Raw genomic sequence first — 20,150 nt, 5'->3', positions numbered from 1 at the left:
CAAAAATGTTTGTGTTCATTAACAGGATTCCGAAACACGATTTTTTAAAAATAAAAACTGGAATTTTTGGGGCGCATGACAAAATGCAAAATGACAAAAACGGCAAAAAAACAACTTTTTTCACATAAACTGCGATAACGTTAAAGTTTTAGCGAGAACAACTAAAATTGGTTGAAATGGCATGGAGTTATGTTTTTTTTTTTGAAAAATGTGGTTTTTGCTAAAAATGACTAAAAAGGCAATTTTTGAGACCACTCTAGTGAGGTGTAGTTCACCCTATTTTTTTGACCAAGGAACCTTCAGACAAATTTTGAGGCCTATCGAAGAACTTTGTTTCGGCTTAGGATCTTTTTAAATGAAATTTCTGTATATTTATATTCATGCAATGCCATACTTACATGTTACTCCTTCAGCACTAATTTCATGCATTTTTGTACAAGCCGAAACCATGCGCATAGCTAATTTGTCTACTATCAGGATTCTCCATTCTGTTCCAGGTTGACCATTTGCTTTCGTTTTGCTTGGGGTCCCTTTGTAGCGAACTACTTCGTTCATTATTTCTGTGTTTAAAATAAGATATATGGTATTATAAGAATTACCAGCATTACATAAGGAGCTATAGATAAATTTGTTTTCGTTTTGTTTTACGGAGCAAGGTGGGGGACGCGGTCTCAATTCAATCCAAGTACGGTCTCTTGTGGATGAAAGGGTAGTGACCGAACTAGTGTTTGGTGTGACGGCGGTGTGGATCGGTTACACAAAACTGACATGGTTTATGCGCCTACCACACGGGAGAAGTTTGGAACTCTTGATGCCTAGCAAGCCAACCGAGTAAAACAGGGCTGCCCCCTGAATCCCACCCTGTTCATAATATTTCTACACCATGCGCGCGCGCTCATGGGCACATAGCATAGCATTTTATAAGAAAAATGTTGATGGCAATTTTTATTACATCAAACTACTTATAATATTTCTTGAAATTCTTGATCTTGATCTTGACCATTCAAGGCCAATACGAACCTTGAATAATCAACTTTCTTTTTGGCTCTGCGGTGGTTAAAGGTTTGTGAATATCCATTCAAATACAACGAATATTGCTACAGACTTTTTTATGTATTCTCAAAACGAATACTTTTTTCTTATAGACATGATAAAAAATAATGCAATAGAAGTTTTGTTATTTTTTATGATTCAAAAACATAGTGTGCGATTTGCATGTGTGTGTGTGTGTGTGGTCCAATCCAATACCCGCTAACCGGTAGCGAAATTATGGGAAAGTATAATTTGTATCAGACTGTGTATATGCCGAATGCTGATACAGCTTATCTCAGTCCCGGGTATTAGGTGGTGACAGCCCTCGCGCTGCTTCCAACGACCCATTTCAGAATGACAGAGCTCCTTGCGGTCCAATTCCGAGGTCGCTGGGCTTTGTTCGGCCCCGCCTAAACATAGAAGCAAGCATCTGAAGGAAACTTGATCTATATTTAGACTTCCAATCCCCTCAGGCAAATCAGGGATCAGCGCGTATTTAATATGAGAAGTTAGCATGTTTCAACACTACGGATCAATTCACTGCAAGAGTGTGAACCTTCTGATGGCCGACTGCTTAGCGCCCCAGACCACCAATCCAAAGGTGTGAGTTCGAATCTCACCTGATTCATTTTAGTTTTTATTCATATTCAAATTCCTGATTCCAAATTTCAAAGGTACCGACCGGGATTTGATCCCTGAACCTTCTGCTCGGGAGACAGAAGCCGTAACCATTAAGCCACGGAGCCGGTTGAATGAGACGTGGTTCTCTATACAGCAATTCCCCACGAAAACAGCATGGAAAAAAACAAAAGTGCTCGGATCGGGCTCAAAATTTTTCTGGGGGTTCCCTAGCCGAAATAATTAGACCCGTATTTTTTTGTTTGGCCATTAGGGTGACCTACGCTGTGTTAGGGTGGTCTGAAAAATGGCCATTTTCGTCGATTTTCGCAAAACCACTTTTTTGAAAAAATCTCCTCGCCATTTTAACCGATTTCAATTGTCTTATACGCAAATGAAAGGTGATAAGTTGACCTTTCAAAGAAAAATAGTAAGAAGTTTCAAAAATCTAGCCTAACATATGAAAGGGCGTATGAAACTTAAAAATGCCGTTTTGGCGGTGTCTGGACCAAAGAGTCTGGAAATATTTTATCGGATTCCCGGACATTTTTACATAACATACTAAAAATGGGAGGAGTTCATTAACAGGATTCCGAGATATGATTTTGAAAATAAAATCCGTGTTTTTGACGCGTCGCGCGGAGAATGACGAAATTGGCAAAAAATCAACTTTTTTCACTAAAACTGCGATAACTTTAAAATTTCAGCGATGACCTATAGATGTTTGGGTACCAAAATTTTCGTAATTAAAAGACGCAACTTTTGATACCCAAACATCTATAGGTCATCGCTGAAATTTTAAAGTTATCGCAGTTTTAGTGAAAAAAGGTGTTTTATTGCCAATTTCGTCATTCTCCGGTTTTTGCGCGCGGCGCGTAAAAAAACACGGATTTTATTTTCAAAAAATCATATCTCGGAATCCTGTTAATGAACTCCTCCCATTTTTTAGTATGTTATGTAAAAATGTCCGGGGAATCCAATAAAAATATTTCCAGACATAGGCTCTTTGGTCCAGACACCGTCAAACGGCATTTTAAAGTTTCATACGCCCTTTCATAAGTTAGGCTAGATTTTGAAACTTACTATTTTTCTTTGAAAGGCCGACTTATCACCTTTCATTTGCGTATAAGACAATTGAAATCGGGTAAAATGGCGAGGAGTTATGATTTTTCGAAAAAAGTGGTTTTTGCGAAAATTGACGAAAATGGCCATATTTCAGACCACCCTAACACGGCGTAGGTCACCCTAATGGCCAAACAAAAAAATACGGGTCTAATTATTTCGGCCAGGGAACCCCAGAAAATTTTGAGCCCGATCCGAGCACTTTGTTTTTTCCATGCTGTTTTCGTGGGGAATTGCTGTATATGGCTTTTTGCGAGATGAGAGCAGAGGACAACAATCATCTCAACGTTTCCACTTTACCCGGGCTAACGACCGGCAGTTCCAGTTCACGATGATTTCCCTTCATATGATAAAAACCACTTATGATTTTGTCATTCCTTTGTGGAACACCAATCAGTGAGGTACTCCTGGATATTAGCTCCTGAAAAGTGCTTAAAAAGTGCAAAAATGCCTCACGGCAAGAAAAAGAGGCGGTCCTCACCAGCAGGATCAGCAGATTTGAAGAAGCTTAAGAATGCCGAAGCGCTACCTGCAAAGCCAGGCAGTTTGAGCAAGGACGCTCAAAATTCGTCTGAAACCAGTTCGCTACCCTCCCTGTGGACGTAAGCGAGAAGGAAGAATTTGAACGACGGGAAAAGTTGCCACCCATTTTTGTGAAAACATCGTCATCGGATTCGGTGCGAAAGTGGCTGACCGGGTTTATCAAATCTGGTGCTTTACGAGCTTCCATCCGCTTGTGTGCTGATGGACTCAAAATTCTGCTACCTAGGAGAAAGGATTACAACTACGTTCGGGATTTCTTGAACAACACAAAGATTGAATACTACAGCCATGACGATACAGGTAAACGACCCATGAAACAGGTCCTCCGAGGTCTGTACGACATGGATGTGAGTGTGCTGAAAGAAGAGCTCAAAACTCTGAAGTTGAACGTGATCGAAGTCTTCAAGATGACGAGACACAACAAGGACATCAAGTATCGTGATCAACTGTACCTGGTTCATCTCGAGAAAGGATCTACAACGCCGTCTGAGCTGAAAACAGTTCGGGCAATTTTCAACATCATCGTGACTTGGGAACGTTATCGTCCAGTGCACCGTGATGTGACACAGTGTTCGAACTGCTTGCAATTTGAGCATGGTGGAAGGAACTGTTTCATCAAGAGTCGTTGTGCAATCTGCGGAGGTAAGCACAAAACTCAAGCTTGCGAAACAATCAACGAGAACATCGAAGCGAAATGCTTCAATTGCGGCGGCGACCATTCTACCAAGAATCGGAGCTGCCCAAAACGTGCTGAGTTTGTAAAAATTCGGCAGCAAGCGACGACGAGGCACCAACCAAATCATCGCAAAACACCACCAGCATACACGGACGTGGATTTTTCTGCTTTGGCGTCGCCAGTAACAGGATCTGTTCGAGTGGTTCCAAATCTGCAGCCATTGCCGTTGAATCAGCGGATAAAAGTTGCATAGAATACAACACCTCCAGGCTTCAGTCAGCAACCGAGGGAAAACCAACCAGCATCAACGGATGAAGGCAGTAGTAACCTGTTTTCACCACAAGAACTTTTGAACATTTTCATCGAGATGACAACAACACTGTGTGGTTGCAAAACTTGCCAAGAACAAGTAAGAACGCTTGGAGCATTCTTCTTAAAATACAGTTCGTAGTTTACTCGTTCTAGTGATTTTGAATATTTCAATGAATTTATTTTTTAGTTTTAAGATAGGATTAGTTGATAAAGTGATTTTTTTTACCCAAATGTATTCGATTCAATGCAATAATGTTAAACAATTTGAAGTAAATAAAATAAATGTGATCAGTTAATAATAAAACGAAAAATACAACAAAGATGAAGAGCATTAGGCCATACCACTTAACATGTAAAAGAAATGTAATTATTATAAGAAAGTTCAATAAAGACATATTTAATTAAAAAAAAAAATCGTTCTAAAAATTGATCGGGATTGCCGATAGATGTCAAATTTGATTCAGATGCTCACTCATGGTCTGTACTATGAATGAATAATCAGGATAAAAATTGGGGAGGTTGTATTTGCAATAAAAAAGTTCTTGTGTCTTGATTTAATTTTTTTGAAAATATTTTTTTTAAAAAGATTGGAAAATTTTACAAATGTTTCATAATTTAACATTGTACATCGGACCATTAGTTGCTGAGATATCGACATTAGAAAATGGTGGGTTGTTTGGGTGAGGCTTAGAAAACATAAATTTTCTTGTTTTTAAACCTTTGCATGGCAATATCTCAGCAACTAAGGGTGTCATATCAACAAAGTCCGAAGAAGCAAAATGTAGAGAATTTTTTCAGCTCTTCAAAAATATTTTTTCAGAGGTGGGCAAACATGGGCACTATTAAAAAACAATAACTGCGACTATTTTGAAAAAAGTTACATAAAAATGGCTATAACTTGAAAACGGTGCACTTTATCAAAACTTCACAAAAGAACTTTTTTATTGCAAATTCAATTTTACATCGAAAAATGAAATTGAAAAATTTTTGCGACCATTATTTCGATTTTTTGAAAAAAAAATTGTATTGATTCAAAAAAGCATAACTCAGTCAATGATTTTTTGCCCATTCTGGATTATTTTTTTTTCAGTGTAGTCCATATCTATACCTACAACTTTGCCGAAGACACCAAATCGATCAAAAAATTCCTTCAAAAGATACAGATTTTTGAATTTTCACATATCATTTTTGTATGGACAGCTGCCAAATTTATATGGAAAATTATATGGCCAAACTAATGATGCAAAATGGCTTCTTTGGGCATACCGAAGGCACCAAAAAAGTTTCAGCCGGATTAAAAAATACAGAAAAAATCGAATGACCGAAATCTCAGAGAATTCCTCACCTTTCTTTAGTAAGAAAGGCAAAAATGTTACTTGGGCAACTAGGTAGTGGTCCGAGTCAATATTCGCACCGCGAAAGGTGCGCACGTGCTTTACCCAAGCCGAAATTGTTTTACCAAGTTGAATTTAGAATCTGATGTAAATTTCAAAAACATTACGGTTTGTATTGGCACGCATGTATTTTTGAAACGCATTCTTACGGTTGTGTATTGAATCTATTTTAGATCAGTTCAAACCAAAAGCGTGCAATTCAAAGCATTAGCATTAGCATTTGGAGGACGCCCCACCACCGGAAGGCTCCACAACGCTTATCCCACTGTTTGGTCTGGTTGTGTTAGACCCTCATCCGGAACAATAATCCAACACGGGAGCACGCAGAAAAATGTTTTGTAGAATCAGCCTGTACGAGGTTTGAATCAACAAAATTTTTGTTGAATATAATCAACGCCGATTTTACGTTGAAACAAAACTTGATTTTCTCAATTCCACAAAAGTCTTTTGTTGTTTTGAAAAAGCTGCTTTGACGTTTAGCGTTGATTCAACAAAAATAATGATTTTCAAATCAACAAAACGTTTTGTTGATTCAAATATGCCTTATTTTTATGCGTGAGATACCATGTCTTCATCTTTTGATGAGTGTGTAATACAGCCCAGGGCATAAGGGGGTCCACGCCGGGTCCAAGCTATCCTCGGGGAAATGAAGGAATGTTAGTAAACACCTATCTAAAGTGCGCAGGGACCCCTACGTCACTTTAGTGGTATAGATGTTTGTAGGGAGGTTTTGGACTCAATGTTAGTAGAAAGGTAAGACCCTAGGATATACCTGGAGAGGTATACCAAAAGCGTGCAATTCAAAGAGTTTAAAATCAATACAAGTTGAAGCTTACGAGAAATACATCAAAATCTAAATCCAACGGGGATGTCGAAACGGGAAATGTATTTCGCAATTCGCAATTTTCAGTGTAAGAACGGGCCTTGACCGATCTTATGCACTAGGTTCCCGACGAACACGCACTGCCCTTACACCTACATCTCACCCTTGCTCTGAGTCAGTACGAGCAACATGCTAGAACACGCTTTGAGTGTTCGTGCCAGGCATGCACACCTTCTTTTCCGGTTACGCATTTTAACTCGACCGGGGGTGGTACATTACGTAGGGTTTGATGTGAGTATAAGCGCCTAACCATCTATAGTGTGCCTATCAACTTTCATTAAAGCAAAAACTGTTTTATTTTTTGTTTGAATTCAAAAACTTGTTGTTATTCTACTGTGAATTGTTTTCTCCTGAAATCTTTGCTAGTGTTGTGTCGTGTTTATATGTTGCTATTTCTTTTGTCGCGGTGTTTTGTTACAATTTTTGGTCCTAAGCATGTTATAAAAGTTTACCAAAAGTACAATAGTAATATTTGTGTTAATCCTTTAACCATTCCATAAATTGAGTATGGGCTCAAACATCATTTGTTTGAAAAAAGGGTGAAGATTGAAAACAATAGACAGTAAAAGAGACTATATTTTATAAAAAATCAAGAATCAACAGTAAGACAATGATGATTGCATTTTAGAATAAAAGAGAAGCTGGATGTTCGGGTGAGTCAGTAAAACTAACTTTTTGTCAGCAGTCGTAGCGACAGCTACAAAACTAAAAAGTTAAGTTTTTATTTAGTTATTTGTGTACATGTTTGTTTGAATTTCACTTACTTAATTAGTCTTCCTTTCCAACGATTTCCTCTATCTCTCCTACACTTCTTCCTCTTCCTTATCTTCTCCTTCGTTCCACTTCCTGCATTTGTGTATAATTTTATTAATATTTTGTTTACTTTCCATTTCAGGTTTACTTACAAACTACCGACACTGTACAATGTAGCATTCAGTGACGGTAGGCGACGACGGTGCAGTTTCTGTTGCTTCCTTCGCTGCTGGTAAGTATTAAATGTTTCAGTATTCGAAATTCGCACTAACTTTATCTTTTCTTCTACTTACAGGTGTGCTCGTGTTTTAATTTCAATAAAATTAAACTTCCACAGCTTTACCCCACTTTTCTCTCGCAAACTCCGAAAACTAACTTCGCGCAAGGTTCACACTTTGTTTTGGTAAAATGGTGACTTGCTGAAAAACGCGCCTCCCCTGTGCGTCACACACGCACTTTTCTTCTCTCCGTTTCTCCTTTGCGCGCGTTGACAGTTCCCAGTGGCATCGGTCGATTACACCGTCGGTCCTCCACCGTCTGACAGTGCGCCCGTCTCAGCGGTCGTAACACCCCAGCCCGTAACATCCGTCGGGCCGTCCGGCGCGTCGGATTTACCAAAATCTCTATCACCGCTGCGTTCACCGTTTTTCTTTCAGCTAGGCACCTCCAGTTTCCGGTCTCCAAGTCTACCTGCTGCGGCCGATTGCCCATCGACCAGTGCTCCACCTGGTTTATCTGCTTTTTTGCCCACTCGTACTTGTTCCTGCTGTTGATATCCATCGCGTTGCGCTTGGTGGCATCCAGGTTCGTCGCCTTACTGACGTTTCCAGTCGTCGGCTTCTGCGCACCGATATGCTCTGGCAGTTGCTCAACGACGATCACTGGTTGCGCCGCACACAGTCTCGCAGTGCTGTCCGGGATACCTAGTCCCGGATCATCCTGTTTGTGTGTCACAGGTCTCACCGAAGCCATCGCACAGGGTTGATTCACCACGCCGTAGTTGCTTTCACCGTAATCAATCTCGGCGTTCGTTGGGATGCGAGAACCTTTCGGCAAAAGTCCAACGCTTGGGTTCCTCAGCGGCGTGCTGTTGTTTTGGAGTAGTTTGTCGATGCGGCCACCCTTGGCGCGACCAGCATTCTTCGAGTCTCTCGCACCATTTATCAGCGTTGTTCGATCAGTACTCACCGGATCTTGTTGAGCACATGCCGCCGAACTTAGCAGTGTACTGTGCTCCTTCGGACTGTCCAGATCTTCAAACACCGCTTGGTGCAGATTCACCTCGACTGCTACAACCGACTCCATCGATCTCAGCTCTCCGAAGAATTCTTCCCGCCGAGCGTCGTCAGCCGCTACATCGATGCTGTTATGCGCCGATAGCTCTTCTGCATTCATCATGTGGAGGCTCAAGTGTGGTTTCTGACGCACCGATGACAGTAGCCATTTTTCGCCGCCGGTTGTCCTCATCGCAAAGATCCACCCACTTTTCCGCGTGATTCTTGGCCACGCGCTACGTGTCTCCGCCATCTGCTGTAGGCAGAGCATCGCCCTTACACTTCCGAGTACCGGTCGAATTGCTTGTGCACATTCGATCAATGCGACAGAATTGGCCTCGTCCGCAGTCGATGCATCCCTGGTGAATTCCATTTGCGGGCTGAAGTCGACCGTGCTCACGAGCGGAAGAGCTACCAGGATGTGCAGCTCCCGGCACGCATCGCGTTGGCCGAATTTCTCCAGCTGACATTTCAAGTCGTCGCCGAACTTCCAGTTTGCGACGAGCTGCATGCGGACGTCGACGGACAGCCTTTCGATCCCCTCGCAGAACCGCCACTGATGATCGTCGCATGTGTGTGGCATTTGGTTGGCCCTGCTCAGTCCCGAGCTGTCCTCTTTCAGACAGTAGAGAGCCGCTTCCTCTATCTGTCCTCTTCTGCTTGTCCCGGTTATCGTGTCCGGGTTGGTCAACAAGAAAATCTTTGGTTCCGTCGACCTAGTTGGTGCCCAGAGCCGTTGCTCCGCGTCTAGGAGAACGCTAGCTGGGTCTTGTTTTGTGAGCGGATTCTCAAGCGTGAGATCTGCCCCCTCCATCTGCTCGCGCAGTATGTCTTCCACGATTTCGAGCGATTTGATTTGTTCAAGTCCGTCGACCGAACGCTCGGCCTCGCATGCTTCCTCCAAACGGCATTGTGGCAGTAGTTCCGGGCTTTCCAACGACAGATGACGCTTTACGATGTCTGGCTCGGACAGATGGCGAGGAAAGTGTCCAGTATTTTGCGCCGCACCTTCAAGCAAGTGGCGAAGCCCCACAAGGTTTCGTTCGTCCGTCACTCCATGGGTTGAGGATCCTTCTCGCGTTCCGAGAGACTTTGTCCACTGTACTGGGTCGATCGGGTAACAAGGAGACTGTCTTGCAAGTCCCCCGCCCGCGGCCAGTTGTGCCTTCTCAAATCCGGAACACTGCTGCCCCAGCCCGTTTGGACTTATGCTGACGAAATCTTGCATTAACAGCTTCGTCTCGTTCTCGCTGGTGTCCTCTGCGCGAACTTTCAAACTTCCATCGCTCTCTTCGCCCGGATCCGACGAGTTTTCATCGCGTTCAGCATCCGTTTCGTTTTCTGCATCCTCCTCCTCCTCCTTCGCCAAGTCAACGATTTGGGGGGATGGCAGGAGCTTTTCGAAGCCGAATTTGATGAGCTCCAGCTGCTCGTCGATGAGCGAAGACCTTCTACGGTACGAGCTATCCAATTCTGCCATTCGCCTGTTGTGGTCCGACTTTTTCCTCTGCTCAAGCTCCAAGTTTGTTTCATACCGTCGCATCTTCTTCCGGATTGCTTCGGTCATCTTCTTTTCTTTGGCTTGCAGCTCGCGATCGATCCGTGCCTGCCGTTCTGCTACGCCCTTTTCATAAGTTAGGCTAGATTTTTGAAACTTCTTACTATTTTTCTTTGAAAGGCCGACTTATCACCTTTCATTTGCGTATAAGACAATTGAAATCGGGTAAAATGGCGAGGAGTTATGATTTTTCGAAAAAAGTGGTTTTTGCGAAAATTGACGAAAATGGCCATATTTCAGACCACCCTAACACGGCGTAGGTCACCCTAATGGCCAAACAAAAAAATACGGGTCTAATTATTTCGGCCAGGGAACCCCCAGAAAAATTTTGAGCCCGATCCGAGCACTTTTGTTTTTTTCCATGCTGTTTTCGTGGGGAATTGCTGTATATGGCTTTTTGCGAGATGAGAGCAGAGGACAACAATCATCTCAACGTTTCCACTTTACCCGGGCTAACGACCGGCAGTTCCAGTTCACGATGATTTCCCTTCATATGATAAAAACCACTTATGATTTTGTCATTCCTTTGTGGAACACCAATCAGTGAGGTACTCCTGGATATTAGCTCCTGAAAAGTGCTTAAAAAGTGCAAAAATGCCTCACGGCAAGAAAAAGAGGCGGTCCTCACCAGCAGGATCAGCAGATTTGAAGAAGCTTAAGAATGCCGAAGCGCTACCTGCAAAGCCAGGCAGTTTGAGCAAGGACGCTCAAAATTCGTCTGGAAACCAGTTCGCTACCCTCCCTGTGGACGTAAGCGAGAAGGAAGAATTTGAACGACGGGAAAAGTTGCCACCCATTTTTGTGAAAACATCGTCATCGGATTCGGTGCGAAAGTGGCTGACCGGGTTTATCAAATCTGGTGCTTTACGAGCTTCCATCCGCTTGTGTGCTGATGGACTCAAAATTCTGCTACCTAGGAGAAAGGATTACAACTACGTTCGGGATTTCTTGAACAACACAAAGATTGAATACTACAGCCATGACGATACAGGTAAACGACCCATGAAACAGGTCCTCCGAGGTCTGTACGACATGGATGTGAGTGTGCTGAAAGAAGAGCTCAAAACTCTGAAGTTGAACGTGATCGAAGTCTTCAAGATGACGAGACACAACAAGGACATCAAGTATCGTGATCAACTGTACCTGGTTCATCTCGAGAAAGGATCTACAACGCCGTCTGAGCTGAAAACAGTTCGGGCAATTTTCAACATCATCGTGACTTGGGAACGTTATCGTCCAGTGCACCGTGATGTGACACAGTGTTCGAACTGCTTGCAATTTGAGCATGGTGGAAGGAACTGTTTCATCAAGAGTCGTTGTGCAATCTGCGGAGGTAAGCACAAAACTCAAGCTTGCGAAACAATCAACGAGAACATCGAAGCGAAATGCTTCAATTGCGGCGGCGACCATTCTACCAAGAATCGGAGCTGCCCAAAACGTGCTGAGTTTGTAAAAATTCGGCAGCAAGCGACGACGAGGCACCAACCAAATCATCGCAAAACACCACCAGCATACACGGACGTGGATTTTTCTGCTTTGGCGTCGCCAGTAACAGGATCTGTTCGAGTGGTTCCAAATCTGCAGCCATTGCCGTTGAATCAGCGGATAAAAGTTGCATAGAATACAACACCTCCAGGCTTCAGTCAGCAACCGAGGAAAACCAACCAGCATCAACGGATGAAGGCAGTAGTAACCTGTTTTCACCACAAGAACTTTTGAACATTTTCATCGAGATGACAACAACACTGTGTGGTTGCAAAACTTGCCAAGAACAAGTAAGAACGCTTGGAGCATTCTTCTTAAAATACAGTTCGTAGTTTACTCGTTCTAGTGATTTTGAATATTTCAATGAATTTATTTTTTTAGTTTTAAGATAGGATTAGTTGATAAAGTGATTTTTTTTACCCAAATGTATTCGATTCAATGCAATAATGTTAAACAATTTGAAGTAAATAAAATAAATGTGATCAGTTAATAATAAAACGAAAAATACAACAAAGATGAAGAGCATTAGGCCATACCACTTAACATGTAAAAGAAATGTAATTATTATAAGAAAGTTCAATAAAGACATATTTAATTAAAAAAAAAATCGTTCTAAAAATTGATCGGGATTGCTGATAGATGTCAAATTTGATTCAGATGCTCACTCATGGTCTGTACTATGAATGAATAATCAGGATAAAAATTGGGGAGGTTGTATTTGCAATAAAAAAGTTCTTGTGTCTTGATTTAATTTTTTTGAAAATATTTTTTTTAAAAAGATTGGAAAATTTTACAAATGTTTCATAATTTAACATTGTACATCGGACCATTAGTTGCTGAGATATCGACATTAGAAAATGGTGGGTTGTTTGGGTGAGGCTTAGAAAACATAAATTTTCTTGTTTTTAAACCTTTGCATGGCAATATCTCAGCAACTAAGGGTGTCATATCAACAAAGTCCGAAGAAGCAAAATGTAGAGAATTTTTTCAGCTCTTCAAAAATATTTTTTCAGAGGTGGGCAAACATGGGCACTATTAAAAAACAATAACTGCGACTATTTTGAAAAAAGTTACATAAAAATGGCTATAACTTGAAAACGGTGCACTTTATCAAAACTTCACAAAAGAACTTTTTTATTGCAAATTCAATTTTACATCGAAAAATGAAATTGAAAAATTTTTGCGACCATTATTTCGATTTTTTGAAAAAAAAATTGTATTGATTCAAAAAAGCATAACTCAGTCAATGATTTTTTGCCCATTCTGGATTATTTTTTTTTCAGTGTAGTCCATATCTATACCTACAACTTTGCCGAAGACACCAAATCGATCAAAAAATTCCTTCAAAAGATACAGATTTTTGAATTTTCACATATCATTTTTGTATGGACAGCTGCCAAATTTATATGGAAAATTATATGGCCAAACTAATGATGCAAAATGGCTTCTTTGGGCATACCGAAGGCACCAAAAAAGTTTCAGCCGGATTAAAAAATACAGAAAAAATCGAATGACCGAAATCTCAGAGAATTCCTCACCTTTCTTTAGTAAGAAAAAAATGTTACTTGGGCAACTAGGTAGTGGTCCGAGTCAATATTCGCACCGCGAAAGGTGCGCACGTGCTTTACCCAAGCCGAAATTGTTTTACCAAGTTGAATTTAGAATCTGATGTAAATTTCAAAAACATTACGGTTTGTATTGGCACGCATGTATTTTTGAAACGCATTCTTACGGTTGTGTATTGAATCTATTTTAGATCAGTTCAAACCAAAAGCGTGCAATTCAAAGCATTAGCATTAGCATTTGGAGGACGCCCCACCACCGGAAGGCTCCACAACGCTTATCCCACTGTTTGGTCTGGTTGTGTTAGACCCTCATCCGGAACAATAATCCAACACGGGAGCACGCAGAAAAATGTTTTGTAGAATCAGCCTGTACGAGGTTTGAATCAACAAAATTTTTGTTGAATATAATCAACGCCGATTTTACGTTGAAACAAAACTTGATTTTCTCAATTCCACAAAAGTCTTTTGTTGTTTTGAAAAAGCTGCTTTGACGTTTAGCGTTGATTCAACAAAAATAATGATTTTCAAATCAACAAAACGTTTTGTTGATTCAAATATGCCTTATTTTTATGCGTGAGATACCATGTCTTCATCTTTTGATGAGTGTGTAATACAGCCCAGGGCATAAGGGGTCCACGCCGGGTCCAAGCTATCCTCGGGGAAATGAAGGAATGTTAGTAAACACCTATCTAAAGTGCGCAGGGACCCCTACGTCACTTTAGTGGTATAGATGTTTGTAGGGAGGTTTTGGACTCAATGTTAGTAGAAAGGTAAGACCCTAGGATATACCTGGAGAGGTATACCAAAAGCGTGCAATTCAAAGAGTTTAAAATCAATACAAGTTGAAGCTTACGAGAAATACATCAAAATCTAAATCCAACGGGGATGTCGAAACGGGAAATGTATTTCGCAATTCGCAATTTTCAGTGTAAGAACGGGCCTTGACCGATCTTATGCACTAGGTTCCCGACGAACACGCACTGCCCTTACACCTACATCTCACCCTTGCTCTGAGTCAGTACGAGCAACATGCTAGAACACGCTTTGAGTGTTCGTGCCAGGCATGCACACCTTCTTTTCCGGTTACGCATTTTAACTCGACCGGGGGTGGTACATTACGTAGGGTTTGATGTGAGTATAAGCGCCTAACCATCTATAGTGTGCCTATCAACTTTCATTAAAGCAAAAACTGTTTTATTTTTTGTTTGAATTCAAAAACTTGTTGTTATTCTACTGTGAATTGTTTTCTCCTGAAATCTTTGCTAGTGTTGTGTCGTGTTTATATGTTGCTATTTCTTTTGTCGCGGTGTTTTGTTACAATTTTTGGTCCTAAGCATGTTATAAAAGTTTACCAAAAGTACAATAGTAATATTTGTGTTAATCCTTTAACCATTCCATAAATTGAGTATGGGCTCAAACATCATTTGTTTGAAAAAAGGGTGAAGATTGAAAACAATAGACAGTAAAAGAGACTATATTTTATAAAAAATCAAGAATCAACAGTAAGACAATGATGATTGCATTTTAGAATAAAAGAGAAGCTGGATGTTCGGGTGAGTCAGTAAAACTAACTTTTGTCAGCAGTCGTAGCGACAGCTACAAAACTAAAAAGTTAAGTTTTTATTTAGTTATTTGTGTACATGTTTGTTTGAATTTCACTTACTTAATTAGTCTTCCTTTCCAACGATTTCCTCTATCTCTCCTACACTTCTTCCTCTTCCTTATCTTCTCCTTCGTTCCACTTCCTGCATTTGTGTATAATTTTATTAATATTTTGTTTACTTTCCATTTCAGGTTTACTTACAAACTACCGACACTGTACAATGTAGCATTCAGTGACGGTAGGCGACGACGGTGCAGTTTCTGTTGCTTCCTTCGCTGCTGGTAAGTATTAAATGTTTCAGTATTCGAAATTCGCACTAACTTTATCTTTTCTTCTACTTACAGGTGTGCTCGTGTTTTAATTTCAATAAAATTAAACTTCCACAGCTTTACCCCACTTTTCTCTCGCAAACTCCGAAAACTAACTTCGCGCAAGGTTCACACTTTGTTTTGGTAAAATGGTGACTTGCTGAAAAACGCGCCTCCCCTGTGCGTCACACACGCACTTTTCTTCTCTCCGTTTCTCCTTTGCGCGCGTTGACAGTTCCCAGTGGCATCGGTCGATTACACCGTCGGTCCTCCACCGTCTGACAGTGCGCCCGTCTCAGCGGTCGTAACACCCCAGCCCGTAACATCCGTCGGGCCGTCCGGCGCGTCGGATTTACCAAAAATCTCTATCACCGCTGCGTTCACCGTTTTTCTTTCAGCTAGGCACCTCCAGTTTCCGGTCTCCAAGTCTACCTGCTGCGGCCGATTGCCCATCGACCAGTGCTCCACCTGGTTTATCTGCTTTTTTGCCCACTCGTACTTGTTCCTGCTGTTGATATCCATCGCGTTGCGCTTGGTGGCATCCAGGTTCGTCGCCTTACTGACGTTTCCAGTCGTCGGCTTCTGCGCACCGATATGCTCTGGCAGTTGCTCAACGACGATCACTGGTTGCGCCGCACACAGTCTCGCAGTGCTGTCCGGGATACCTAGTCCCGGATCATCCTGTTTGTGTGTCACAGGTCTCACCGAAGCCATCGCACAGGGTTGATTCACCACGCCGTAGTTGCTTTCACCGTAATCAATCTCGGCGTTCGTTGGGATGCGAGAACCTTTCGGCAAAAGTCCAACGCTTGGGTTCCTCAGCGGCGTGCTGTTGTTTTGGAGTAGTTTGTCGATGCGGCCACCCTTGGCGCGACCAGCATTCTTCGAGTCTCTCGCACCATTTATCAGCGTTGTTCGATCAGTACTCACCGGATCTTGTTGAGCACATGCCGCCGAACTTAGCAGTGTACTGTGCTCCTTCGGACTGTCCAGATCTTCAAACACCGCTTGGTGCAGATTCACCTCGACTGCTACAACCGACTCCATCGATCTCAGCTCTCCGAAGAATTCTTCCCGCCGAGCGTCGTCAGCCGCTACATCGATGCTGTTATGCGCCGATAGCTCTTCTGCATTCATCATGTGGAGGCTCAAGTGTGGTTTCTGACGCACCGATGACAGTAGCCATTTTTCGCCGCCGGTTGTCCTCATCGCAAAGATCCACCCACTTTTCCGCGTGATTCTTGGCCACGCGCTACGTGTCTCCGCCATCTGCTGTAGGCAGAGCATCGCCCTTACACTTCCGAGTACCGGTCGAATTGCTTGTGCACATTCGATCAATGCGACAGAATTGGCCTCGTCCGCAGTCGATGCATCCCTGGTGAATTCCATTTGCGGGCTGAAGTCGACCGTGCTCACGAGCGGAAGAGCTACCAGGATGTGCAGCTCCCGGCACGCATCGCGTTGGCCGAATTTCTCCAGCTGACATTTCAAGTCGTCGCCGAACTTCCAGTTTGCGACGAGCTGCATGCGGACGTCGACGGACAGCCTTTCGATCCCCTCGCAGAACCGCCACTGATGATCGTCGCATGTGTGTGGCATTTGGTTGGCCCTGCTCAGTCCCGAGCTGTCCTCTTTCAGACAGTAGAGAGCCGCTTCCTCTATCTGTCCTCTTCTGCTTGTCCCGGTTATCGTGTCCGGGTTGGTCAACAAGAAAATCTTTGGTTCCGTCGACCTAGTTGGTGCCCAGAGCCGTTGCTCCGCGTCTAGGAGAACGCTAGCTGGGTCTTGTTTTGTGAGCGGACTCTCAAGCGTGAGATCTGCCCCCTCCATCTGCTCGCGCAGTATGTCTTCCACGATTTCGAGCGATTTGATTTGTTCAAGTCCGTCGACCGAACGCTCGGCCTCGCATGCTTCCTCCAAACGGCATTGTGGCAGTAGTTCCGGGCTTTCCAACGACAGATGACGCTTTACGATGTCTGGCTCGGACAGATGGCGAGGAAAGTGTCCAGTATTTTGCGCCGCACCTTCAAGCAAGTGGCGAAGCCCCACAAGGTTTCGTTCGTCCGTCACTCCATGGGTTGAGGATCCTTCTCGCGTTCCGAGAGACTTTGTCCACTGTACTGGGTCGATCGGGTAACAAGGAGACTGTCTTGCAAGTCCCCCGCCCGCGGCCAGTTGTGCCTTCTCAAATCCGGAACACTGCTGCCCCAGCCCGTTTGGACTTATGCTGACGAAATCTTGCATTAACAGCTTCGTCTCGTTCTCGCTGGTGTCCTCTGCGCGAACTTTCAAACTTCCATCGCTCTCTTCGCCCGGATCCGACGAGTTTTCATCGCGTTCAGCATCCGTTTCGTTTTCTGCATCCTCCTCCTCCTCCTTCGCCAAGTCAACGATTTGGGGGGATGGCAGGAGCTTTTCGAAGCCGAATTTGATGAGCTCCAGCTGCTCGTCGATGAGCGAAGACCTTCTACGGTACGAGCTATCCAATTCTGCCATTCGCCTGTTGTGGTCCGACTTTTTCCTCTGCTCAAGCTCCAAGTTTGTTTCATACCGTCGCATCTTCTTCCGGATTGCTTCGGTCATCTTCTTTTCTTTGGCTTGCAGCTCGCGATCGATCCGTGCCTGCCGTTCTGCTAGTTCTACCTCGATTTCTAGCTGCTTCTCCCGTATCCAACGTTCAGCATCGAACTGCTCCGCATGCTGATCCAACGCTACCTTGACAACCTCCGGCTTTTCCGGTTCGGTCGCCGCATCTGGCATCTCGCTTGCTTCTTCGGATGAGTTCGTAGAACCGTCGTTATTGTTGTTGCTTTGGGCTTCTTTGTCCTCTTCGCACCAACAACCTTCCGGGCAGCACCACTCATTTTCCGCCGCCGTTGCGTCCACGCAGCGTGAGTGGTAAATCATGACGCAACTGCTGCAGGTGATTATCCGATCCACGTTGTCGAAGAAGAGTCCACACGCACCGCAGAATGTTGTTTCGTCGGCTATCGTGGAGAGGATTACTGGACCCGTAATTAATTTTGTAGTTTGTTCGGGTGAGTCAGTAAAACTAACTTTTTGTCAGCAGTCGTAGCGACAGCTACAAAACTAAAAAGTTAAGTTTTTATTTAGTTATTTGTGTACATGTTTGTTTGAATTTCACTTACTTAATTAGTCTTCCTTTCCAACGATTTCCTCTATCTCTCCTACACTTCTTCCTCTTCCTTATCTTCTCCTTCGTTCCACTTCCTGCATTTGTGTATAATTTTATTAATATTTTGTTTACTTTCCATTTCAGGTTTACTTACAAACTACCGACACTGTACAATGTAGCATTCAGTGACGGTAGGCGACGACGGTGCAGTTTCTGTTGCTTCCTTCGCTGCTGGTAAGTATTAAATGTTTCAGTATTCGAAATTCGCACTAACTTTATCTTTTCTTCTACTTACAGGTGTGCTCGTGTTTTAATTTCAATAAAATTAAACTTCCACAGCTTTACCCCACTTTTCTCTCGCAAACTCCGAAAACTAACTTCGCGCAAGGTTCACACTTTGTTTTGGTAAAATGGTGACTTGCTAAAAAACGCCCCTCCCCTGTGTGTATTCAAATGAATAAATTCGCAATAAAAAAAAATAAAATAAAAAAGTTAGTAGAATCAAAATCAAATGATGGATATTAAATAGAAGAATCAGTGAAGAAGTGAGAATCAGTAGAGCAAAATAAAAATAGGAGATAGGTGGTAGCTGAGAATGAAGAGAAGAGAAAACCCCGTTGTGCGATGTTTCAGGTACATCCACAGCAGTTGACTCAACATACTGCGAATCAAAACAATACCGTCTACAATCACAAATTACTTCCCTTTCCTACATTGTTGCGCCCCTTTCTTTTAGCCGTCTCGACTCTGACCCGCGGTGGTCAAAGGTTTACGATCCGTTTCCACAGGCCACCAGTGCTACTCCTAATGATGGTAGTAGGTCACTGGATTGTTGCGACTATAAGACTGGGTGCCTCATCATGAAAACCAAGCCAACGTGGAGGTAGGAAAATAGGACACTTGCAAGGAACCAGAGCTATACTGTTCTGATCAAGATAATTCGGTTGATCTAACAGAACTACGGATGTAGTTAGTTGCGCTCCTTCCAGGATGTTCCTTACCTGGACGTCAACCGAAGAGCACGCAACAAGATCAGTGTCATTGCATGCTCTTAGATATCAATGCTTGGCCTGCTGTCGAAACGGGAAATGTATTTAAATAAAAAATAGCATCTTGTTTCAGAAAAGTCAGAGCGTTTCTTCTTACTATATAATTTGAAACGTCATCATTCGACCAAAGTTAAGCCTGTCAAGATTCACGTGACAATCATGCCGTCAGTTGACTTCGCTTCAACCGACACAGGTGGCCGGAACTATTCAAGCAGAAGGCACTGCCGGCAAAATGCCACTAGCCTATTTTGACAGCATCCTGGAAATTTAAGTCTGTTGACATTCTTTGCGATTCTAAAAAAAGAAATAACAAGTTTTAAATAGAGGCCCGAGGAAATTCTACGTTTCAGCTTACCTGTCGTATTTGGAGAACACTGTCACGTGTCAAAATAGGAAGCCAGTTCATCGTATGAGCGTGCTTTGTCCCTGAACTCAGGCCTGAACCAACCACTACTGACGGCATTTTTTCGTTGTCGGTCCTCTGGGCTCACAATCAGTCGTAAACGAGCAGTACCGGTGTGTGATGATGTATTTTTAAAAAATGCTGCTTGTAGATGTACTCAATGTTCGGCAGATACTGCCCGATGAAGACCGGTGAGTTGACCTCGGCCGGGCTGGAACACTTTTTGATGCGATCCTCCACGGTCAACATTGCCACTAAATGATGTCCAAGTGCACGCTGCGGTCCAGTGTCGTACCTTAATGAGTCGAGAATGCTATATTTTCATCCGCAGCTGAAAAGTGGATACGTTTCAGACATCAGAAACATGTCCGCTTGCTAAGCTTACGCAGGTCGTACACGAACGAGTTGATGTAGTAAAACGAAGTCCACAACGCTG

The 20,150-nt window shown here is 43.0% G+C and overlaps 1 protein-coding gene across 3 annotated transcripts in view; it reads right to left on the bottom strand.

The window, feature by feature from the left end:
- The window catches only part of LOC6047178 (protein ROP), a 61,943-nt gene that overhangs the window by 26,304 nt on the left and 15,489 nt on the right, over positions 1–20,150 (bottom strand). For all 3 annotated transcript variants that reach the window (XM_038264796.1, XM_038264797.1, XM_038264799.1), the window contains exon 2: positions 399–560. In XM_038264796.1, coding sequence (XP_038120724.1) covers positions 399–560 — 162 coding nt within the window. The remainder of the gene's footprint in view (positions 1–398; positions 561–20,150) is intronic.

The sequence above is a fragment of the Culex quinquefasciatus genome, chromosome 3, assembly GCF_015732765.1.
Source record: "Culex quinquefasciatus strain JHB chromosome 3, VPISU_Cqui_1.0_pri_paternal, whole genome shotgun sequence".
NCBI lineage: Eukaryota > Metazoa > Arthropoda > Insecta > Diptera > Culicidae > Culex > Culex quinquefasciatus.
Note: the sequence above shows the minus strand (reverse complement) of the source record. Positions and strands in the feature narration are given on the sequence as shown.